Source organism: Sipha flava, unplaced genomic scaffold, assembly GCF_003268045.1.
Source record: "Sipha flava isolate LNK unplaced genomic scaffold, YSA_version1 45_pilon_pilon, whole genome shotgun sequence".
Classification (NCBI taxonomy): Eukaryota; Metazoa; Arthropoda; class Insecta; order Hemiptera; family Aphididae; genus Sipha; species Sipha flava.
The window spans coordinates 1,386,191-1,407,097 of record NW_020273227.1 but is presented as its reverse complement, the minus strand read 5'-3'; the positions used below and the strand labels follow the sequence as shown (position 1 = coordinate 1,407,097).

At 24.6% G+C, this 20,907-nt stretch overlaps 1 protein-coding gene across 4 annotated transcripts; it reads left to right on the top strand.

The window, feature by feature from the left end:
- The first annotated feature begins 7,636 nt into the window (after positions 1–7,636).
- LOC112689664 (protein mini spindles-like) lies at positions 7,637–20,531 on the top strand. Of its 4 annotated transcripts, XM_025563485.1 has the most exons (36): positions 7,861–7,978; positions 8,434–8,562; positions 10,018–10,152; positions 10,248–10,376; positions 10,630–10,820; positions 10,882–11,088; positions 11,219–11,393; positions 11,451–11,571; positions 11,629–11,849; positions 11,953–12,147; positions 12,213–12,393; positions 12,673–12,785; positions 12,854–13,070; positions 13,142–13,314; positions 13,395–13,546; positions 13,608–13,829; positions 14,033–14,216; positions 14,680–14,868; positions 14,927–15,024; positions 15,088–15,226; positions 15,310–15,472; positions 15,542–15,711; positions 15,768–15,929; positions 16,003–16,125; positions 16,483–16,635; positions 16,718–16,930; positions 17,009–17,144; positions 17,452–17,645; positions 17,757–18,085; positions 18,429–18,608; positions 18,671–18,869; positions 18,947–19,084; positions 19,318–19,505; positions 19,802–19,970; positions 20,057–20,230; positions 20,295–20,531. In XM_025563485.1, exons 4-36 carry the CDS (start codon positions 10,323–10,325, stop codon positions 20,331–20,333), a joined length of 5,562 nt encoding a protein of 1,853 aa, XP_025419270.1. In that variant the 5' UTR covers positions 7,861–7,978; positions 8,434–8,562; positions 10,018–10,152; positions 10,248–10,322; the 3' UTR covers positions 20,334–20,531. The 4 variants fall into 4 exon arrangements, with proteins under 4 accessions (XP_025419271.1, XP_025419270.1, XP_025419269.1 ...); XM_025563486.1 differs by lacking the exons at positions 7,861–7,978; positions 8,434–8,562 and adding an exon at positions 7,637–7,712; XM_025563484.1 differs by lacking the exon at positions 8,434–8,562.
- Positions 20,532–20,907: the final 376 nt, after the last annotated feature.

Here is a 20,907-nt window from a genome sequence, read left to right as displayed (position 1 = left end):
AATTATAGAGAATGATGTCATTATTAGATTATGAAGACATTATTGACTTCTTCAGAATGAAAGCTAGAAAAAAACCTATTTAAACTATAAAGTCGTTACAATCGTTTATAACATTTCTTGTACTAATTAAATGTTTTTCTCGTATACATTTTTATTCAATAAAAACTAACAGATGATAATATATTGGAATCCGTATTTATTTAAATTAACTTAAATGAAAAAATAATTGAATATTAGAGAAAAAATTTATTTAAGGATATTTTATTACATAAAAGTTATTATTTTCGGGATAGGAGCGGCAAATTCAATTTTGCATAGGAGTGAATAACTGATAAATCCGCCTCTGTGTACAGCAAAAATAATGGGTGTTTTTCATAATATACTAGTATATATGAAAAAAAAAATAGCTTAAATGAATTTAAATATAAAAACTGGAGACTTCATCGTAAAGAATTCAATAATAAGTACAAAAGTTTTTTTTTAGGAAAAATTTTGGAATTTAATCAATTTTATAATTATAATTAGAAGTAAGTAATTATATACGTATTATTTTTTACATTTCATTTTAGACAGTTGGTTAGTGGAATATAAATAAGTATAAAATCATATTAAACACAATACGTAAACAATACACGTCTGATTTAGCCTCAATGATATGCTGTTAAACATAGTTTACTTTCATCATTGTGTTGTGATTATTAAGCTATTAGGTTATAGAAAATATATTAAACCTACATATTTATTGATAGATGAAAATATATAGGTATTAAAGTGAGTATCAAATAATTAATAACAACAAAAATAAAATTACGTGATACCATTAAAAAATGTTAATTTTGGGGTAATTATATATGCGTGCAATGTATAAGTACTTAATTATTATTCATCATAAGTTATGTTTATTATAACTTAATTGATAATACATTTATATTGTAGATTAAAGAATATGTGAAAAGAAATTTTCGTTTATTGTTTATTTTACTATATAATGGCCAATAGTTCTTTAATTCTGTTATGTATGTACGTCTACTTTTTTAAATTTAAATATAAGACATAGTATTTAATTATTTATATATAGATGTAGAAGGCACTAGTATAAGTATATTAAAACTTGGATAAGTAGTGTATTTATATAAAATATAAATTAATACATAAAAATTAATAAAGTAAATGAAAAAAAAAATTGAATACTTTTGAATAGTTTAATTGTTTAATATTTCCTAAATATATCATTCTAATTGATTTTTATAGTCTAATAAAATTAATTATTTATATCATAATTAATAACTATTAATACATGTATAATTAATAGATAATATGTAGATTTTGGTTATATATTTTCAAATTTTTACCGATTAATAATTTTCAATTAATTTTATTTATTAATTTTAATTAATTAATTTATGCATTATGAATTGACAATATGTAATAATTCGATTAGAAATCGGGTTTTTTTAATCACTGAGATTAATAATTAGGATAATGTATAAGAAAATAATTTGAAAATACATTTTGTTATTTTAAATCAAATAAAACTAAAATCAGATTCAAAATTATCGATTTTGCGGTTTCTTGTATAGTTGATAACAAATGTTAATTTGATTCGTTAAAAATACTATATAATTACTTAAAATGTTTTATTCCGTATAAGAGATGCCGTATATTTTATCTATATATATATTTTTTAAAGATTTTCAGAGAATCCATAAAAAAAAAATAAATAAAAAAAAATATGAAGATAAAATATAAATATAAAATTTATAAATACGAAAACTACGAATGATGACGATTAATTTTGTGATTTGTATACTTAAAGTTAGGATCTTAAGACAATTTAATTTTAATCTAACTTTAAAGAAGTTTTTTATTACAATATTCTATTAATTATTATTAAGTTCAATGTTATCAATTTAATAATGATAAATTTATAAATTTTAAATCTAACTTTAATATAAAATTTCTAAATCCTTCATATATTAAATTTCTATATGGAAACTATTTACATAAGTTAACTTTTAAAATCATACATACAATATTTAAGATTCATAAAATGATCAAATGAGAAGTAATTTACAAAATATGAAGTTCATTTTATTCTAATGACAACTATAATATATATCGTATACATACGATACATTTTACTTGAAGTTCAACCGGTTCTATATAAGAAATAAATTTATTATAATATTCCGGACAAGTTTTCTATTAATGTTTACAATCAAAGTGCTAACCATGATTTTTTCTGTTACAAATTTTCAAATATTCTGATATAGGTACCTATAGTAAACCTCTAGTTACACTTAGTTTGGCAATACATTTTCAAAAATATATTCAGTTGAAATTATTGTATGCCTCAAAATGAATACTAATAAACATATCAATTAAAAATGTATATTGTTTATTGGCTATTGAACATAATATATCATACTACTATTTTGGTGACACTTATTTCTACACGAAAATAATCAACACAACACTTACAACAAATATAATACCTAGTTTGTGTTTTGGCTTGTTAATTTGGAAGAACCTAATATAGTATGGGCCCGTTAACAAGGCGACATAATTACGTGCTTTTAATTAATTTTTCTTTAGACGTCATAGATATGTGAAAGTTTGATGATTTGTGAAAATATATAGAAAATTTCTGGTGATATATCTACTTTATCAATTTATAGATCGATTAACTTTTGTGGTATAATATTTTAATCAATTGAATAATTTTAAATGTAACACCATAAACAGAAGTCTGCATTAAATTTTATAACACGGTAGTGGTCATCAGAATATCTGCTAAATTTCTCTTGGCATAGGTCCACGGTTTAACAGGTTTTTGTTGATAACACATTACATTTATTTAATGTAATTGTTTTTTTCAACGAATATGTAATTACAGATTAAAAATATGCGCATGTATTAAAACTACATTTGTTTAAAAAAATGTATGAATATAATATTTTAACTTAGAAGCTAAGTATTCAGTTTCTATATATTTTTTTTAAATGCATAAATTTAAAGAGATTTAGATAATTGTACTATATTAGATCAATCAATATTAAGCTAATCCTAGAAGAATGCTTGATCTATAATGTACATTATAATTTAAAACTAGAATAACGGCATTCCAAGAAAGAATATTTATATAACGAAAATCCATGTAACCAATTATATCTTAAAAATTGTATACGACATTCTTTAATTTAAGATTTAAAATAGCGGTTTTAAAATAATTCGCGTTCTATCTTTTACGCCAAATGATAAATGTTTTTTTTTTATCCGATGGGATTTAAAAATAAATTACCGAAAAATCAAGACAATTTTTTTCTTGCATTTTATTCTATTAGGTATTTATATGTACTTTATACATAAAATAGTGAAGATATAAACCGGTATTATTTTCATACAAAATTGATGTTTTATTTGATTTATTGAAATCATTTTGCTTTAATTTAGTCTTAATTATTTACTTAATGTGTACATAAAAGTATTATATGTACACAATTTAAGTATACATAAATGCAAATAAAATATAACGTTACTAATATTTATACGTTTTTACACTTAACATTTATTTTTCAAATATTTATTTTTTCACTGATATAATAAATTGCTATTTTCACTTTAATTTATTATTATTATTAAATATTTATTGTCTATTTTATCCTATTTTTAAAGCATTTTGCTAACATTTTAAATAAATTAACAGTATTGATCGAATTTCATAACTTATGTATTTTCTAAAAAATGAATTGATCAAATTAATTTATCGTGTTAATTTAAGCAATAAGTATTAACTAATAAATATCGGCAAAAAACTTGTATACCTATTTATACGTAATAATTCATAATTATACTTTAACTGAGCTAGCTAATGGATATGTTAGCGTTAAAACACGCTGATTGATAGTCATTACAGTACATATTTTTTTAAAAAAAAATACTTAAAAGCGATTTTTATTTGGGGTATACCGAATCAGTGCTGTTTTTGTATTCAATCCATCGGCCATCTAATAAGTTAGCGATTAGTTAGCGATTCACTATTTTACTTTATTTTTAATACAGTTACAGGACAAATTATAATAGTGGTTTCTAAACTGTGCTCCACAGAGCCCTTAGGTCTCCGTAATTTTTCCTCAAGGGCCCCTTTCGTTTTATCATAGAAATCGTAATAATGTAATAATTATTGATCGTTATTTAAAATAATGAGCGTATATATTTTTACAAGACTTCAACAACTCAAATATAATTCACCGATACGTATACAAACAATATTAAATTCTTTATAGGAACATATAATTTTTTCATTTCAGATAATACGCATTCCCATTCCAGTTATTTCCGACCACATATATTATGTATATATAAAGTCACTCGTTTAAAGGTACTCGTTTTGAGTTTCCTCCTATATAAATACATACCATGTGTAATATGATTTATAGAACACAGGCAAATACAGATTAATACTAAATATTTCTTAAGGCTTCAAAATACTACTTAAAAAAAAGTAATTAAAAAAGTTTGGGAATCGCTGAACTACAACCCGAAAATAATATGATGTGTTGGTAAGACAATATCATTTATGGTTCAGTGCATGCAGGCATGGGCCACACAACGTGCTTTACTATCCATAGCCATGTAACAACCGGATTAAAACAAATTCACCATGTAAGTATGGTATGCATCAATTAATTTATACAGTTAGCGATTATTGCGAACAGGATCAAATTACGATGTAACCGAGAAATATTTATATTAAGTACCTTTGCACTTGGGTAGATTATACAAAAAAAATTATTGTTCGTAAAACAATAAATAATAGCAGTACTGAAAAAAAACAAGTGAAAAATCTGTTTAGAAAATTGAGTTTGGTTTGCGAGGATCATGGACATATTTAATCCAATAATGCACCTGAACAGTTATTTGTTTATAAAAAAAAAAAATCTTAATACATACATAAAATACTAGAGTTTTTAGAATACAATAATTTAAATAGTTCAAGTATTTCGGTTTAACGTAAATAGTAGTTTTCATAAATATAGGTTATTTAAAATTTATTCGCATTCGTATTACGACTAGTACCATAGCCAGGTGGCTTCCAGGCTCAAGTCTCCCGAAATATTAAATTATACATCAATTTGGGTCAAGTGTACCTATTATAATTACATTTTAATTAATAAATATTTTTAGTTATCTGTGCACAATTCATCCAAATTCGGATATTTTAATAGTAAATGATTGGTGTTTTAATATTATAATTTAATATTACATTTTGTAAACGGGTAGGTAATTAATATGACATTATTGAGGGCCCAAGGGACGATTGTAAACTCCGCCAGTTTTTTGTGTTTTATCTGTGAATCCTTTCATAATCATCTAAGAAATTCATTTTATAAAAGTCAACCGAATGTTCATATTTTTTGTAAAGTTTTTACTAAGTTTTTTAAGTTTAAATGGCATATCTCAAGTAAATAAGGTAAAAAATTCGAAATAAAAAAAAAAAAATGACAGTATTACAGGATGCTATAAATAGGTACACTAATGGAGTTATACAAGACTTAGAATATTTACAAATTATATCACATTATTTTAGTTTATATAAATGACATTACTAAATGTTATTGAATTATTAGGTATAACGATTATTTTTTATGATTTTTTTTTTTTAACTGTGATTAAAATATTTAATGTGGACGATTTTTAATTATTATTATTAAAAATATGATTTTATATTATTAGGTATAACGATTATTAATTACGATTTTTTTACTACGATTTAAATATTTAATTTGAACGATATGATATGATATTATACTATAATTTTTTTTTTAATAATCTATTATATTAATTTTATACTACTACTTGATTTTCTTCACTGGCGGAGTTTACATGAACCCAATATTATCGGTTTTTTTTTTCTGGCGGAGTTTACATGCGCCCGGCCTACGAGGCGATCGCCTCTTTGTCTCCTTGGATAGTCCGCCCCTGATTCGTATAATTCTTTCGATTGTGAAAGTCTCGTTACTACAGACACTGTGAACTGTTGTCTTAAGTCTAGTAGGTCTAGCAGGTCAGTGCGTGATGATATAACCAGGACACGTACACAAAAAATATTTTGGGGTTCATTGTTCATAATAAAAATTTAAATTTAAATTTAATTTAAAATAGCAATTTATTTACGTAATATAAAAACTAAATAACGTAACTAAAAAATATCTTTGTTTACAAAATTACAATGTTATAATTTAGATATATTAAAGTATAAAATCTCACTTTCGCAGTAATCTAGGAACTATTAATAATCTTTTCGACGTTAATATCGTGACTTCGTTTTATGTTTAGTAAAGCTTATCCAGTAAATCTTGTCCCATATTGTTTCGTAAATATGTTTTGAGCCTTCATAATGTTGAGAACGAACGCTCAACTGTAGTGATTGTGACGGATAATGTAGTTAAAATGGTCAAAAGACTGATGTTTGGAAAACAATTAATGGAAATATAAGACAAAGTAATAAATGATGAAGTTGGATATGCTGTCTCTGGTATACTATACTTCTCCATTTAATTTACCATAGTTTAATTTCTACGTCAAATGTTTCAAAGTTTGACAGAATAACATTATAAAAACGCATTAATTAAAAAAGTTTTTTTTTTCGATTTTGGGGTAAATTCTTATTAATATATTCAATTAATGTTCTTTGTGATGAAACTTTGAAAATTTTATGACTGAAGATATTGTCCCAATACAGTTTTTAACATAATTAATTTGATAAGACCTACAATAGCTCTTATAAAATGATAGCTTGCTGCCCACAACCAAATTCAAAAAATGTTAAGTGCAGTGAACATACATCACATGAAGTACTAATTAATACTGAACACTATAATATAAAATATCTATAGGATGGCCAATAATAAACAAAATTAATTTACAGCTATACTATATAAAATCAATGACAACTTTCAAAAAAATTATGAAATAGCAAACAATTTCCAAAAGTTGAATTCTTAAATAATAAAAATAAACTTAAAAGAGGTTTTCTGGTGCCTGATAGTCGTATTTGAGACCCCTTCTCCCTAAATACGTTTCTGTATATAATTAATTAATAAAATAAGTACACTTTATTTGAATAAAACATTACATTAACAAATTCGATAAAATATTAATTAATAAGTGAATTTTAATTGTTTAGTTTACCTAATTTATATATTAAAACTAAATCAGAACTAAATTCACAAAAATATAATATTGAGACGATGTAATGTGGAGTAGGCATAACAAAAATGTTTGATCTTCGAACATTGGAAACGATTTTGTATTAATTATAGATTACAAGTATAATTAATTAACTTTTAGCAATTAATTGTAATTCAATGAGAACTGTTGATTTTGAAAATTTTTAGAATCAATGCAAAAACGTAGATACTAACTTGGAATATATAAATAATATAATCCATATTTAATTTATATATAAATTAAATAATTTTAGACTGATTGGGAAATATTTTCGTTATCGCTGGCAGTACATTGCGTTATTGTAGTTTATTTCATTGGCGATGTCTTCACGGATTCAGATAACTAGATATCAAACTACTTTTAAATCTTGTTTTGTTGATACTAAATAACCCACGAATGAATAAAAATATATGTGCTAACTATAATTGAAGATATATAATATCTATGTTTAATCGTGGTGCTCACAGCTGCTTGAGGTGGTAAGTCTTAATTTCATATTTTTAAAAATTGTTACAAATTCTGTGCGGTTATGTAACGTTTAAACCTCAAATATTTCACGTGTAATAGTTATTTAAACAACGTACATTTAGTGTGTTATTTTATCTTAAACGCTGATTTTATGATTCATGAATTTTAATAACTATCGATTTACGACTTCACAATGTAAATAATTATAATTTTAAATAATATGAATTAAACTGACCCTGATTATATACTTACAGACCATAGTTTTGCTTCTCAGTTGGTAAGTAGTTCAAAACTTTACAAGTTACACATTTATGATCCAAACCGTTATCAGACAAAAAAAAAAATTACCTACAGATGATTTTGGAATATTTTTGTTTATCTTTGTCACGAGTAAAGGAAATTTTAATGATTCCGAAACTTATTAAGTTTTTAAAAACTTTTGCGTAGTAATAATATATGTAATAATAATAATAATAATAATATTAAATATACTCGAACCGTTCTTGAATGTCATTACTTTATATATGTTTACTTGTAAATTTTATTAAAATTTTTATTCAACGTACTATTTTTTTATTTTTTTTTTGTATATAGTGCGTTGTATACAAAGTGTATGGATTATAAATAAAAATATAAAATAATTTATAATTAATAAACCTTGCATTGAATACATAAAAATAATAAATACAATTGGTAATAGTTTACATATTCATCAATTTTTGTGTAATATAGGTTTTCGAAAATCATCAATATTCCTCCCTTACTGATTTCTGCTACTCACACAATGGCTAAACTCACTATTCAACTATTACCGCAGACAATTAATGTAGCCAAGATTTATTGAGTAAAGGGGAGAATAAGGTGTTTATAAATGTGTTAATATAGCATACTTGTACAATCGTATTATACATACTCGTAACTTGTATCACGTCATTGATAACTGATAAATGAGTACTCATCACGATTAAAGATCTATCGTGATACTCACTGCAGGATTGGTGATTTTCACATGTATGTACATGATTGTTATGTGTTTAACCCCGGTTGACATTAAATATATGGAAATACGATTGATATCAGGCTAATGATACCAGGCTTGCTCAACTTTAATTAAAATTGTATTTATAAATATCGCTTTCTGATCAGTGATCACTGGTCGATAGTACTTTAGTCATTAATACTGACCAATTTGAATTATTTTTAATGATAGTTCATTTTCCTTCTCATCAAGGTCTAAATATGACCCTGTGTTTCATATGATTCTATAGTCCACCCATATATTATTGAGTATAGAAAAAAAGAAATAGTTTACTAGAAATATATACAGTTATATTAATAATGTAATAATAATATGATGTAATACAATTTTTATTATATTATTAATTATTTATTTTAAGAAAAAGTTGACGAGTAAAAATGGCTGATTTGTTATATATTTTAAATACATTTTAAAAGTGATCGTGATATTTTTATAAATTCGTTATTTAATTTTTTAATGCTCAAAAATTGTAATTTTGACGGTAATAGTGGTGTAGCCAGTGGGAGGGTTAACGGGCCATAACCTTCCCTCCGAAATGTCTTTCCTATTTTAAAAATTTACAATCATTTTAAAACATAAATATATATGTAAAATTTTGTGTCATGTTATCATTAAACAGTTATTACAGTTTCAATAAACTAAATAATAACACATTTTATATTTTAACTTATGTTTAACCGACTTATTAAAATTAAAAAGTATAATTATATATGTAGAAGATAATTAAAAATTTAAAACCCCTCAAAATATATTTCTGGCTATGTCACTAGGCAGAGTTATTCATAAATGACCTATTGACGTAGCAGTATCATATTATGATTTTCTTGTACACTATATGATATTAGGACTATAGTTCACGTTTTTATTTTGTGTAGAGAAATCAGATAACAAGTCACGACTATGGTATTGAAACTAGAGAAGTTGCATGAATAAAAATGTATTTTACCAATGAAGCATTAAATTTTATTAAACATTTTAATTTTGAAGCCCTTTAGCCACTACGCATAATTTTTGGAACTTCAAGAAACTTACAATAAAAAAAATAACAATATTTGTTTCATCTTATTTTAAAAGAACCACGATTTTTTTGACTTAGTCTATATTTGATGATGAATTATTAATTTGAAACCGGTCGTACATAACAAATATAATATTCCAGACTAAGCATTTATTTATTTATTTTTATATATAAACTATTTATTTATATAATAATTTACAAATATTAGTTTTATTTAACTATTTTATTATTTATTTTTTATTTTTTTTTGAATTCCTAGTGACCAACCAAGTTCTTACAGAGTTCTTGGATTTTTTTTAGTTTTGTGATTATAACTGTATGATGTAAATAGTGGAATAATATTTCGTATAATTAATTGGTTTAAAACTGTTCATTAATATAGTTATTTAGAATAGTAAGTTTATTTTGCTATTAATTTAACTATTAATTCAAAATTGAAAATGGTAATTTTAAAAATATTAACAAATTATAATATACATTTTATTTCAGCACATTCATCTACCATTATGGAATAAATCTATTGGATTCTTTTTATTTTCTATATTTTATTCAGAAATTACAATTATGGAAGACACTTCTTACACAAAATTGTCCATTGAAAACCAATGTATTCACCAAGTAATTTTTTTCTGAGAACTGATATAAATTATTTATTATAGGATTGACTATATGCATAATCAGCATATACATACCTACTTTCCAATGACAAATAAAATACGTTATTGATGAATACTTATAAGAGTAACTAGTATTTTTATGTATCAAATTATTTATAGTTTTATACACCTATACTGCCCCAATACATTTTTAATTTTTTCTAATAATAATATTGTAGTTGTAACAAAATATTGTTTGTTTATTATTTTTTAAGTCGTGGAAAGCCAGAATAAATGGTTATGAAGAAGCTATTAAATTATTTAGACAATTAGATGAAAGAGCTCCTGAATGGGATAAATTTTCAGAAATTATAAAAAAATTTGTTATTGATAGTAATGCGATTGCTCAAGAAAAAGGTCTAGAAGCAGCATTGGTTTTTGTAGAAAGTGCTGCAATTGCTGGACGGTTGGCTGAGTATTATCTTTATTTTAAAAAATTTTGTATTTTATTTACATTTTTTTTATAGAACGGCTGGAGATATGATGGTTGGATTGATAACAAAATGTTATGGAGCTCCAAAAGTGAAAACTAAAGATATAGCGATTAAAATTACATTAATGTTTATTGAAATTGAGAAACAAGATGTTGTAATAGAAGAACTAGTAAAAGGAATGGATCATAAATTTCCTAAAATTATTTCAACTTGTATTAGAGCTGCTACACAAGCAATAAAGTAAATCTAAAAAGTTATATTTTATGGTTAATCTACTAAAAAAAATGTAATTAATATTACAGTATATATAAACTATAATAAGTTATTAGTTGTAAGACTCATTCATTTTGAATATTTATAACTACTTTAGGGAATTTGGATCAAATGTATTGAATATTAAGCCACTATTAAAAAAATTACAATTCATTCTTGAAGATAGAGATAAAACTGTTAGAGAAGAAGCAAAATTGTTAGCCATAGAAATATATTCATGGATTGGACCTATCCCTCTTAAAGTTAATTTACCCAATTTAAAACCCTCACAAGTAAAAATAAATAATCACATACTGCAAGTAAATATTTAATACAAATATTTTAATTAGATTCAAGAATTAAAAGTAGAATTTGAAAAACAATGTGATCATAAACGTCAACCAACACGTTTCTTGCTTTCTCATAAAAAACAAGCTGCTAAAATGGAAAAAATAGAAGCTGCTAATGGAAGTAAATATACAAACTAACCGTTTCTAATTTAAATTAATAAAATTTATTATATGATAGACGTGATGTTGGATAAAAGTATTGAAGATATTTATGATCCTGAAGATCATATTGATCCAATCAACATACTTTGCCAGCTTGATAATAATTTTTATGAAAAGCTTGAATCTAAAAAATGGCAAGAACGCAAAGAAGGTATTGATAAACTTGAAGGAATATTAGCTAATTCTCTAAAATTAGAAAATGGAGATTATAGAGATTTAGTGAGAGCTTTAAAGACCGTAAGAAGTTATATTTTAAGTTTTTAATTTTAAAATATATTCAGATTTTTTGAAAGTAAATCAAATTATTTAAAAATATATTCATAATTTTATTTCTTAATAGATAATTACAAAAGATACAAATGTAGTAATAGTTAGTATTGCTATCAAATGTTTGACAATGGTAGCTAATGGATTAAAAAAACAATTTGAAGTTCATGCTTCTGCTTGCATACCAATTTTATTAGAGAAATTTAAGGAAAAAAAACAAATTGTGGTTTTGGCCCTACGTAATGCCGTTGATGCAATTTATTTAAATGTAAATAAAATATGAATTATTTATTATTTATTTAATATCAACTTAATCATTCTTAACTATTCCAGATAACACTTGAATCTATTCATGAAGATATTTTAAAAGCACTAGATAACAAGAATCCAACCATTAGAGCTGAATCAGTTTCATTTTTAGCTCGATGCTTTAAAAAATGTACATCAACAGATTTAAATAAAAAAATGTTGAACATTTTTACTACAAAGCTAATAAAAACATTAACTGAATCTGGTAATTTTTTATTTGTAATTAATTTTAATTTGTATAACTTAATATTTTAAGACAAATTTTATGGATCAGTTTTATATTTTTCATAGATTAGGTAAATTAACAATATTTACAGTTAATTAATTATGTTACTGTTGTGTGTTATTATTATACAACATGTAAACATATTGCATAAGGTTTTTTTGATCACTATAATTAATTAGTTTCTTTAAATATAAATATTATTTTATTATAAAGATTTTTGAAGTTTCGATTTTGATTGATATTAATTTTATTCTTAAGATCCAATTGTTCGAGATAATTCAGCTGAAGCACTTGGTATTGCTTGGAAGGTTGTATCAGAAAAAAATATTATTTCATTGTTGACCAGTGTTGATGCAATAAAACTTGCAAAGGTATTTTATATAATCAAAATTAGTCTACTGATACACGTTATAAGTTTATTAATAAATGTTATTTTTAGATTAAAGAAGCAGCAGATAATGCAGTTATTACTTCCAAACCGTTAAGTGAGATAAAACCGGAAACAAAACCTGTTAGTATTTTACCGAGTAATGTAGAAAAAAAAGTACCAGCAACTAATAAAAATGCAGTTGTTAAAAAAAATCATACCACTATAAATGTTTCTAGAAAAACTATTGCTAATAAAAGTAAATTCAAAAAACCTACGGGTGCATCGGGTATATATATTGAACTTTACATTTAATGTATTTCAAATTTGATTATTATTAATATATAATATGCATCGCAGATGGCCGTAAAGGGTTTCCATTAAAAGGTTGTACTACGACTAATTTTAGTAGAGAAATTGGTGACGATGAATTGGAAAATTTAGCTTTAACATTCTGTTCTCCTGAAATATTAAATGGTATGATTGATACAAATTGGAAAACTCGTTTATTAAATGTTCAAGCATTTTCTGAGGTATGTCAATTTGCCAGGGACTTTATTTTTCATTTTATATATATTATATAGGTATACAATAATTATTTCAATAATTGTAGATAGTTGATCAAATGGATTCAGCTGCCATTAGTGGTCAAGTATTAATAAAACTATTAAACAAAAAACCTGGTATTAGAGATAATAATGTACAAACACAACATTTGAGACTTGAGTGTTTAAAAAAAATTATTGAAAAATTTCCTATTTCCAGGTATTTATTCTAGGGTTACAAAATCTTTTATTTATTTTTTCTCATTATTAAATATCTATAGTTGTTACATGGATTGCTGTATTCAAGACGTTGCTTCCCTGTTGGGTGATAGTAAAAATAATAATTTAGCATGTCAAATATTAACTGCTCTTGCTGAAGTCACTAGACTAGATTTGATCTCTAATACAGTGTTAATGTATGCATTCACTGAACAGAAGATTCCAAAAGTCCAGGTTGATGCCTTGAATTGGGTTTCAGGTGCTATCTTAGAGTTTGGATTTATGTTAGTTTATTATTTAAAATTATTAACTTAACTTTATTTAGTAGTACATATAATTAAATAACAAATAAGAAAATGTTATATGCAGCCAGTCTTATATTTGTAATGATATTTATATTAGACATATTTATTTTATAAAAATTGTGTTTAATAGATTTATTGTGTCCATCAGTGTTATAAAATAATTCAATATGTTCGTGTTTTAGTATAGAACCTAAATCATTAATACAACATATCAAAAAAGCTGTGAGTGCTTCTAACTCACTAGTTAGAATTGCTGCTATCTCTGTTCTGGGTGTTTTATATCTCTACATGGGATCTCAGTTAATGTTATTTTTTGAAAACGAAAAACCAATTTTAGTACAACAAATAACTGCAGAATTTGAAAAGGTATTATGATATTGTAATATATCATTAAAAAATATTATAAATAGAAAAAAAATTGCTTCACATTTATTTATTCCATTCAAATTTAAGTCATAATTTAGAAATCAAACTTACATACAATATGAATATTCTTTAATTGGATGTTGATATTTTAATAAAAAACTAATATTTTTTAAGTATGATTTTAAATGTTACATATTTATGCTAGAAAATATTAAATAAATAACAATATAATGGCCAGTATATCGTTTAAAAATTTGATTTTTCATTTAAAATTATATTTGAATGACATGAGTGTTAAACGATTTTTTTAAATAATTTTGCATTGGAACTACCTATTATGGGACATTTTTTAAAAATTATAAAAATGCTTTTATATTTTTATCAATAATTTACTAAATTTATACAAAATTCATTAAGAGGAGGGTGTATGATATGCTCATAGTTGTATGTTTGTATTCAACAGCATCAAGGAAAAGTTCCTCCCAAACCGATCCGTGGAAATAAAACAAAAGGATCTACTGAAAATTTAGAAATGTCCAGCGATGATGAACCAGTTAATAAAATTAATATACAAGACATTGTACCAAGAAAAGATATAACTCCTTATATAACTGATGCATTGATTAACGAATTTTTAGACAGAGATTGGAAAGTAATGGAACAAAATACATAAATATATAAAATACAATTTTTAATTAATTTTACAACAGGTTCGTTCTAATGCTTTAACCAAATTTCAAAATATAATTGCTGAGGCCAAATTTATTACTAGCGATTTGGGTGGAGCTAGAGAAGCTCTGAAAGAGAGGTACAAATAATTCATATTTTAGTATTTGTTTACTATACATTTGTATTATAATTTACTTACTAGGATAAGTGATTCAAACGCTCGCCTTAGTTCGAATACAATTAATTTGTTGGAATTAATATCAATAGCTATGGGATCATCTTTTAAAAGTTATATAAAACTATATTTACCTGGTGTGTTAACCGCATTAGGTGATCCAAAGGTACAATAAAATATATTTATACATGAATATTATTCTAAAAAATGTTTAACTATATTTAAATTAATATATTGAAAATATTTTAGACATTTAAATGTCAAAGTGCTCGCCAATGTATGAATACTTGGGCAGATGTATGTGGTTATCGAGAATTTTTTGGAAGTGATATACTTTTAGAAGCATTGAAAAATAATTCCGTTACACTACGATCAGAGTTATGGATGTGGCTTGCAGAAAAACTACCTCTTAGTAAGACTTAAATTGCTTGATAATATTTAACAGTTTAAGTTTTTAATGTTGTATTATTTGGATACCTAGTTTCTCCTAGGACAATTCCAGCTGATGATTTAAAATGTTTGCTACCAGTTCTTTACTCAAATCTTGAAGATAGAAATGGAAGTGTTCGTAATAATGCTGAATCAGCTATAATTGGGTTTATGAAGAATATTGGTTATCTTACTATGTATCAGGATTGTGAAAAATTAAAGGTGTTATTTTTATATTTTAATGATATATTTTATTTTAAATATTAATATTTTTACAGTCCTCCATGTCAGTCAAGTTTTGCAGAGAAAAATTAGATGAAATAAGACCTAACTTACCAGCTTCACCAATAATTGAAAACCATAAAGTTGTAAAATCGAATGGTCATGCAGGTTCTATAAAATCAAAAGGACCAAAGATTATTTCAAAAGCTAATACTAAAGTAAACAATATTTAATTAATTTCTTCGATTTTTTACAACTTTAATGGAGTACATCATTTTTATATTCATCCAGGAAAATGGTATTCCGCAAGTAAATACTGCTATTGATAAAAAGAAAGAAGAAGATGAAAATATACCGTTGTTTCAACATAATAATTTAAAGCATCAACGTGATATTGATGAACATAAATTAAAGGTATTTATTTCTATAGATAATATTTGTTTTAACTAAAATTTAAGATAATTACATAATTTTTTTAAACGAAATGGTTACAATGCAAAAAAAAATTGATTTGGACAAATTTTCTTGTATTGTTTATTGACCAGTGAACACATATGGTTTCACATTCATCCTTAATATTATTTAATCAATTAAAAATATTTTCCTTAATATTATTTATTATTTAATATTAAAATTTATTACACAACTGAAAACTGTTCGAAAATTCAACATATTTTTAATCTATCTCTATATTCAAGTTATCACAACTCAACTCTTAACTCATTATTGTTACTGAATAATAAAATATAAATTTTTCCAATTTCTCAATAGTCTTTGAAATGGAATTTTACTTCACCTCGAAACGAATTTGTTGAGCAACTTAAAGATCAAATGTTAACAGCTGGTGTTAATAAGCATGTTATTACAAATATGTTTCATTCAGAATTCAAATATCATCTCAAAGCCATTAGTTTGCTTTCAGAGGTACTAAAAAATGAATTTTATTTTAAATATAGTTATTAAAATTAGTCTAACTTACTGAATTTATTTCTGGTTTTGTAATTAGGATTTGACAAGAGTAGATGATAATAATTTAGCTTTAATCAGTAATCTTGACTTGATATTGAAATGGTTGAGCTTAAGATTTTTCGATACTAATCCATCAGTACTTTTGAAAGGCCTAGAATACTTGCAACGCATATTTGATATTCTTATTGTAAAAAAATATATTCTTCACGATACTGAAGCTTCAAGTTTTGTCCCATACTTGGTTACAAAAGTAAGTAAAAACCATTCTATTTTATTATTATCAAATGTTGTATTTTTTCAAAAGATTGATTTTATTGACACTGTTTAGATGGGTGATTCAAAGGATACAGTGAGAAATAACGTACGAGCCATATTAAGACAAATTGCATTCATATATCCAAATGCAAAATTGTTTCAGTATATTATGGATGGAGTAAAATCAAAAAACTCAAGACAGCGTTCAGGTCAGTTAAAATAATTTATAAATATCTTGTAAAAAATTAGTAATAGTTGTCGAACTATAAAAATTTAGACATTTTTCCTAAATTAATAAAAAAGTATAGAAACCGAACAATTAAAAACGTTTATTATTTTGTTCATTATTATTTAATGATGATAAGTTTAAGAAATTTAAATTTGTATAGTGTTTTACATGATTGTAATTCATGATATTATTAGAAGATGTAAGTGTATATGTATAATATATGTTATGTGAATATTTAAAATAAATTTATTTTATATGTAAATAATTGTATAGTTGTTTAATTATAGAATGTTTGGATCATTTAACTAACATGGTAGATGATTATGGTACATCAATTTGTCAACCTAGTATTGCGGTAGCATGTAAAGAAATTGCGAAAAGTATTGGAGACAGAGATAACGGTGTTCGTACAGCAGCATTAAATTTTTTTGTTGCTGCATTCTTTGTGCACGGAGAAGCTCTATTAAAATTTGTTAACAGCGTAAGAATACACGTATTATTGTGTAAAGTTGTACTTAAGGCTTTGCTAATATTTAATATTATTTATATTTTTCAAAATATATTTTATACTATAGATAATATACTATTACAGATACCTCCAAAGGATATGGGTCTTTTGAAAGAACGATTAAAAAGAGCTTCAAAAAATCGAATTGTGCCTGTAGCCACCATTCAGCCAACCATGAAAACGGTTGAACCTCCTGTTCAAGATATACCTGATGTAAAGAATGCCATTGATGATGATGATGATGAATATATTTCTGCTGACGAAGAACATCATGAGATGAGTATTGTTTCACAGGAATCCAGTCATGAAGATAGTCCTCAAAAATCCTCTAATGATTCAAATTGTGAATTAGAAACTTATCAGTCTGATAGAACAGAAAATACCGATGAAAATTTGGTAGATAAGGGATTTAGGTAATGAAAGTTATTTCAGTCATATTTTATTTAAATGATTTTTAATTGTTCATACTAATTGAAGTTGACTATATTCAGTTCTATTAACAATATATATATATAATAAAAAAATATGTCTGTCTATTAATTGTGTGTGATATTATTTATAATTAAAACCAAAACATTAATAATGGTATTAACAAGAATAGTCTAAATAGAAAAATTACGACTGAACAACCTAGTGATAATTTTTAATGAACTAAGATAGTGATGGTAACATTTTAGTGAACTAAAGATCTATTATTGTGTATTTGAATATTATTTTATTTTATACTTTATTAATTTTATATTTTATTATAAGCAGATCGAAAAGTGAAGTTGGTCATAAATCTCCTCAAGCAACTCGTTTTACATTAGACGAGAAATTTATGGTAGACTTGGAAGCAGAAGTAATAACAAAACCACAATTAGTATTATTACCTTACAATTGGCCTACAGAGGATAATAAAATCAATTTTGGAAAAATGACTCAAGATCAAACAAAGTGTGTTATTTTATTATTTTATTTCAGTAGGTACCTATTGGAGTATTTTATTTATTCATTAGATTATTGGAAAATATGCCGACAACCAAACCATGTTTAAATGTAAACCCGTACAGTACTAAAGCCATATCAAAACGTCCCATTAATGCAACAAAATCTTTCGATCCAGTTCAGCAGTTAATTAATCAAGTAACATCACAAAATATAGAAACTTCAAACACAGCACTAACAAAACTCGATGAAATGCTTTTGAGTTCCAATGTACGATTAATTTCAATAATTATTTACAAGTATGATTTCTACGGATAAATTAAAATTCTATATTTTATTTGTTGTAGGCAAGATCAAGGTTTTTAAATGAAGGAAAATTATCATTGCTTTTTTATGCAATCATTAATCAAATTGATATTTTATTTGAATCTAATGGCATTGTAACCACTATCTGTTATAAAAATGTGTTCAATTTGTGTTTCAATGTAAGTATAACAAAATGAAAAAACTACATTTGTAAACAAATACGTTTTATTTTGCCTATTTCCACAACTCAAGTAATTAACATTAGGTGGTAATATGTTTATATAAACTGTACTAAAAATAGCATTAAACTCTTAAATTTAGTCATCAGACTAAATTAATATTAATATTGTTTTGGAACTTGTACATAAACATTTGTTAACTAATGATAAATACCATTCTAAATTTTTTTTAGCTTTGCAAGTATCAAGAGTTCATAGGAGCTTTGAATGAACAAATTTTATGCGATTTGCTTACAAAGTTATTGTTTATACTGAGTGTAACCAGTCTAGAGAATAATTCCAGCACACAACAGTTTGGACGATTCGCCAACAGTATCATTATGTGTATCTTGGAAAGATCTTCTCGTACTACAATCATATGGTATGTAGGAGTTATTAAAACCATTCTTTTCATAAGTGTGTATAATTTGTCAAAATGGCGTATAACATTAAAATGTGTAACTAATAATATTAATTAATACTATAGTATTTTATATTTGGTTTATAAGGGTTAAAATAATAATAATAATATTTACTGTTATTAGTGCTGAAAATGTATATTCCAAAAGAGCATTAGACACCAAATTATGTCTTTATAGAATAAATAGCTTTAGTTGCATTAAGTATTAAATCAAAATATATAACATAATATTAAAGTAAAATATGATTGATTATCAGTGCTCTCTTGTCCATGCTCTACGACACAGTTAAATATCCACAAAACTCTACAGCAAGTCATAAAGAATTGCTAATGAAATGTGTATGGAAGATTGTAAAAGACTTCCCTCGATGGGGCAATGAATTAAGATGTGAACCAGTGTTAGCACGTGTACATAAATTCTTGAATGTAAGTAATATAATGAATAGCTTTTTTTTCACAACATAGTATCATCAGCATTTGCTAACTAGTATTATTTCTTTTTTTATTATTAGATGTTTGATTTAACATATTGGAAAAATCAACAGTCGGATGTTCCGCTGAAAACATGCAAAACTGTGTTACACGTAATGACAAAATTACACCGTGATAAAGTTTTGAAAGCACTGGAGAATTCCGAGTTTCAAAGAGACTCCGAAATGGTTGTGTACATTCACAAACTTATAAAGGTAATTTGAAGAATATAATTACATTAATCGGAAAATTATTAATTATAATTATTAATGTATTTAGCATTTGAATAGCGAATATAGATCTGTAAGTAGTAGATAAATATAAATAATCATACCAAGAAGAATTATCATACATAATTTATCTAAGTCGAATTTCCAAAAAGTGATCTGGTAATAAGGATTATGTATTTTTACCATTTCCATGAGGACTGATGGTCCATACAAATTTTGTCAGTGATTCTTATTAAATTTTACTATAAATACTTATTTTTTTTTAATTTTATTTATTAAATGTATTGTGCACTGTATACAATTGTTATTTATTATTTCAATCAATTTGTACATCATAATCTAGTGAATTTTAACAAAAAGATATTATTTTAAAGTATATAAATTGTTTTTAACAGATAACATTACATTTTTATTTTTTAGAGAACAGTGTCAAGTATTATGTTAATTTATTTTTTACCACACAAAATTAAAGATAAAATAAAGAATATTCTGAAACGTATAGATATATTTTGGTGTATTTTATTTGCCGATATTCATGTTTAGTTCCTGAGCGTTAACTGTGTTTAGTTATTTCAAAACAGTAGTTATAATACAAGGCAATTCACATAAATTCTGAAATATTATTTTTTTTTTTTTTTTAATACTAATCATAATTATTAGGT

Bases quoted from the DNA above. Each gene is read 5' to 3' on its own strand.
- LOC112689664 (XM_025563486.1), top strand. From the start codon at position 10,323: ATGGAAGACACTTCTTACACAAAATTGTCCATTGAAAACCAATGTATT. The intron at 11,850-11,952 runs GTAAGAAGTTAT...ATTTCTTAATAG, and splicing joins TAGTGAGAGCTTTAAAGACC to ATAATTACAAAAGATACAAA. The intron at 13,547-13,607 runs GTATTTATTCTA...AAATATCTATAG, and splicing joins GAAAAATTTCCTATTTCCAG to TTGTTACATGGATTGCTGTA.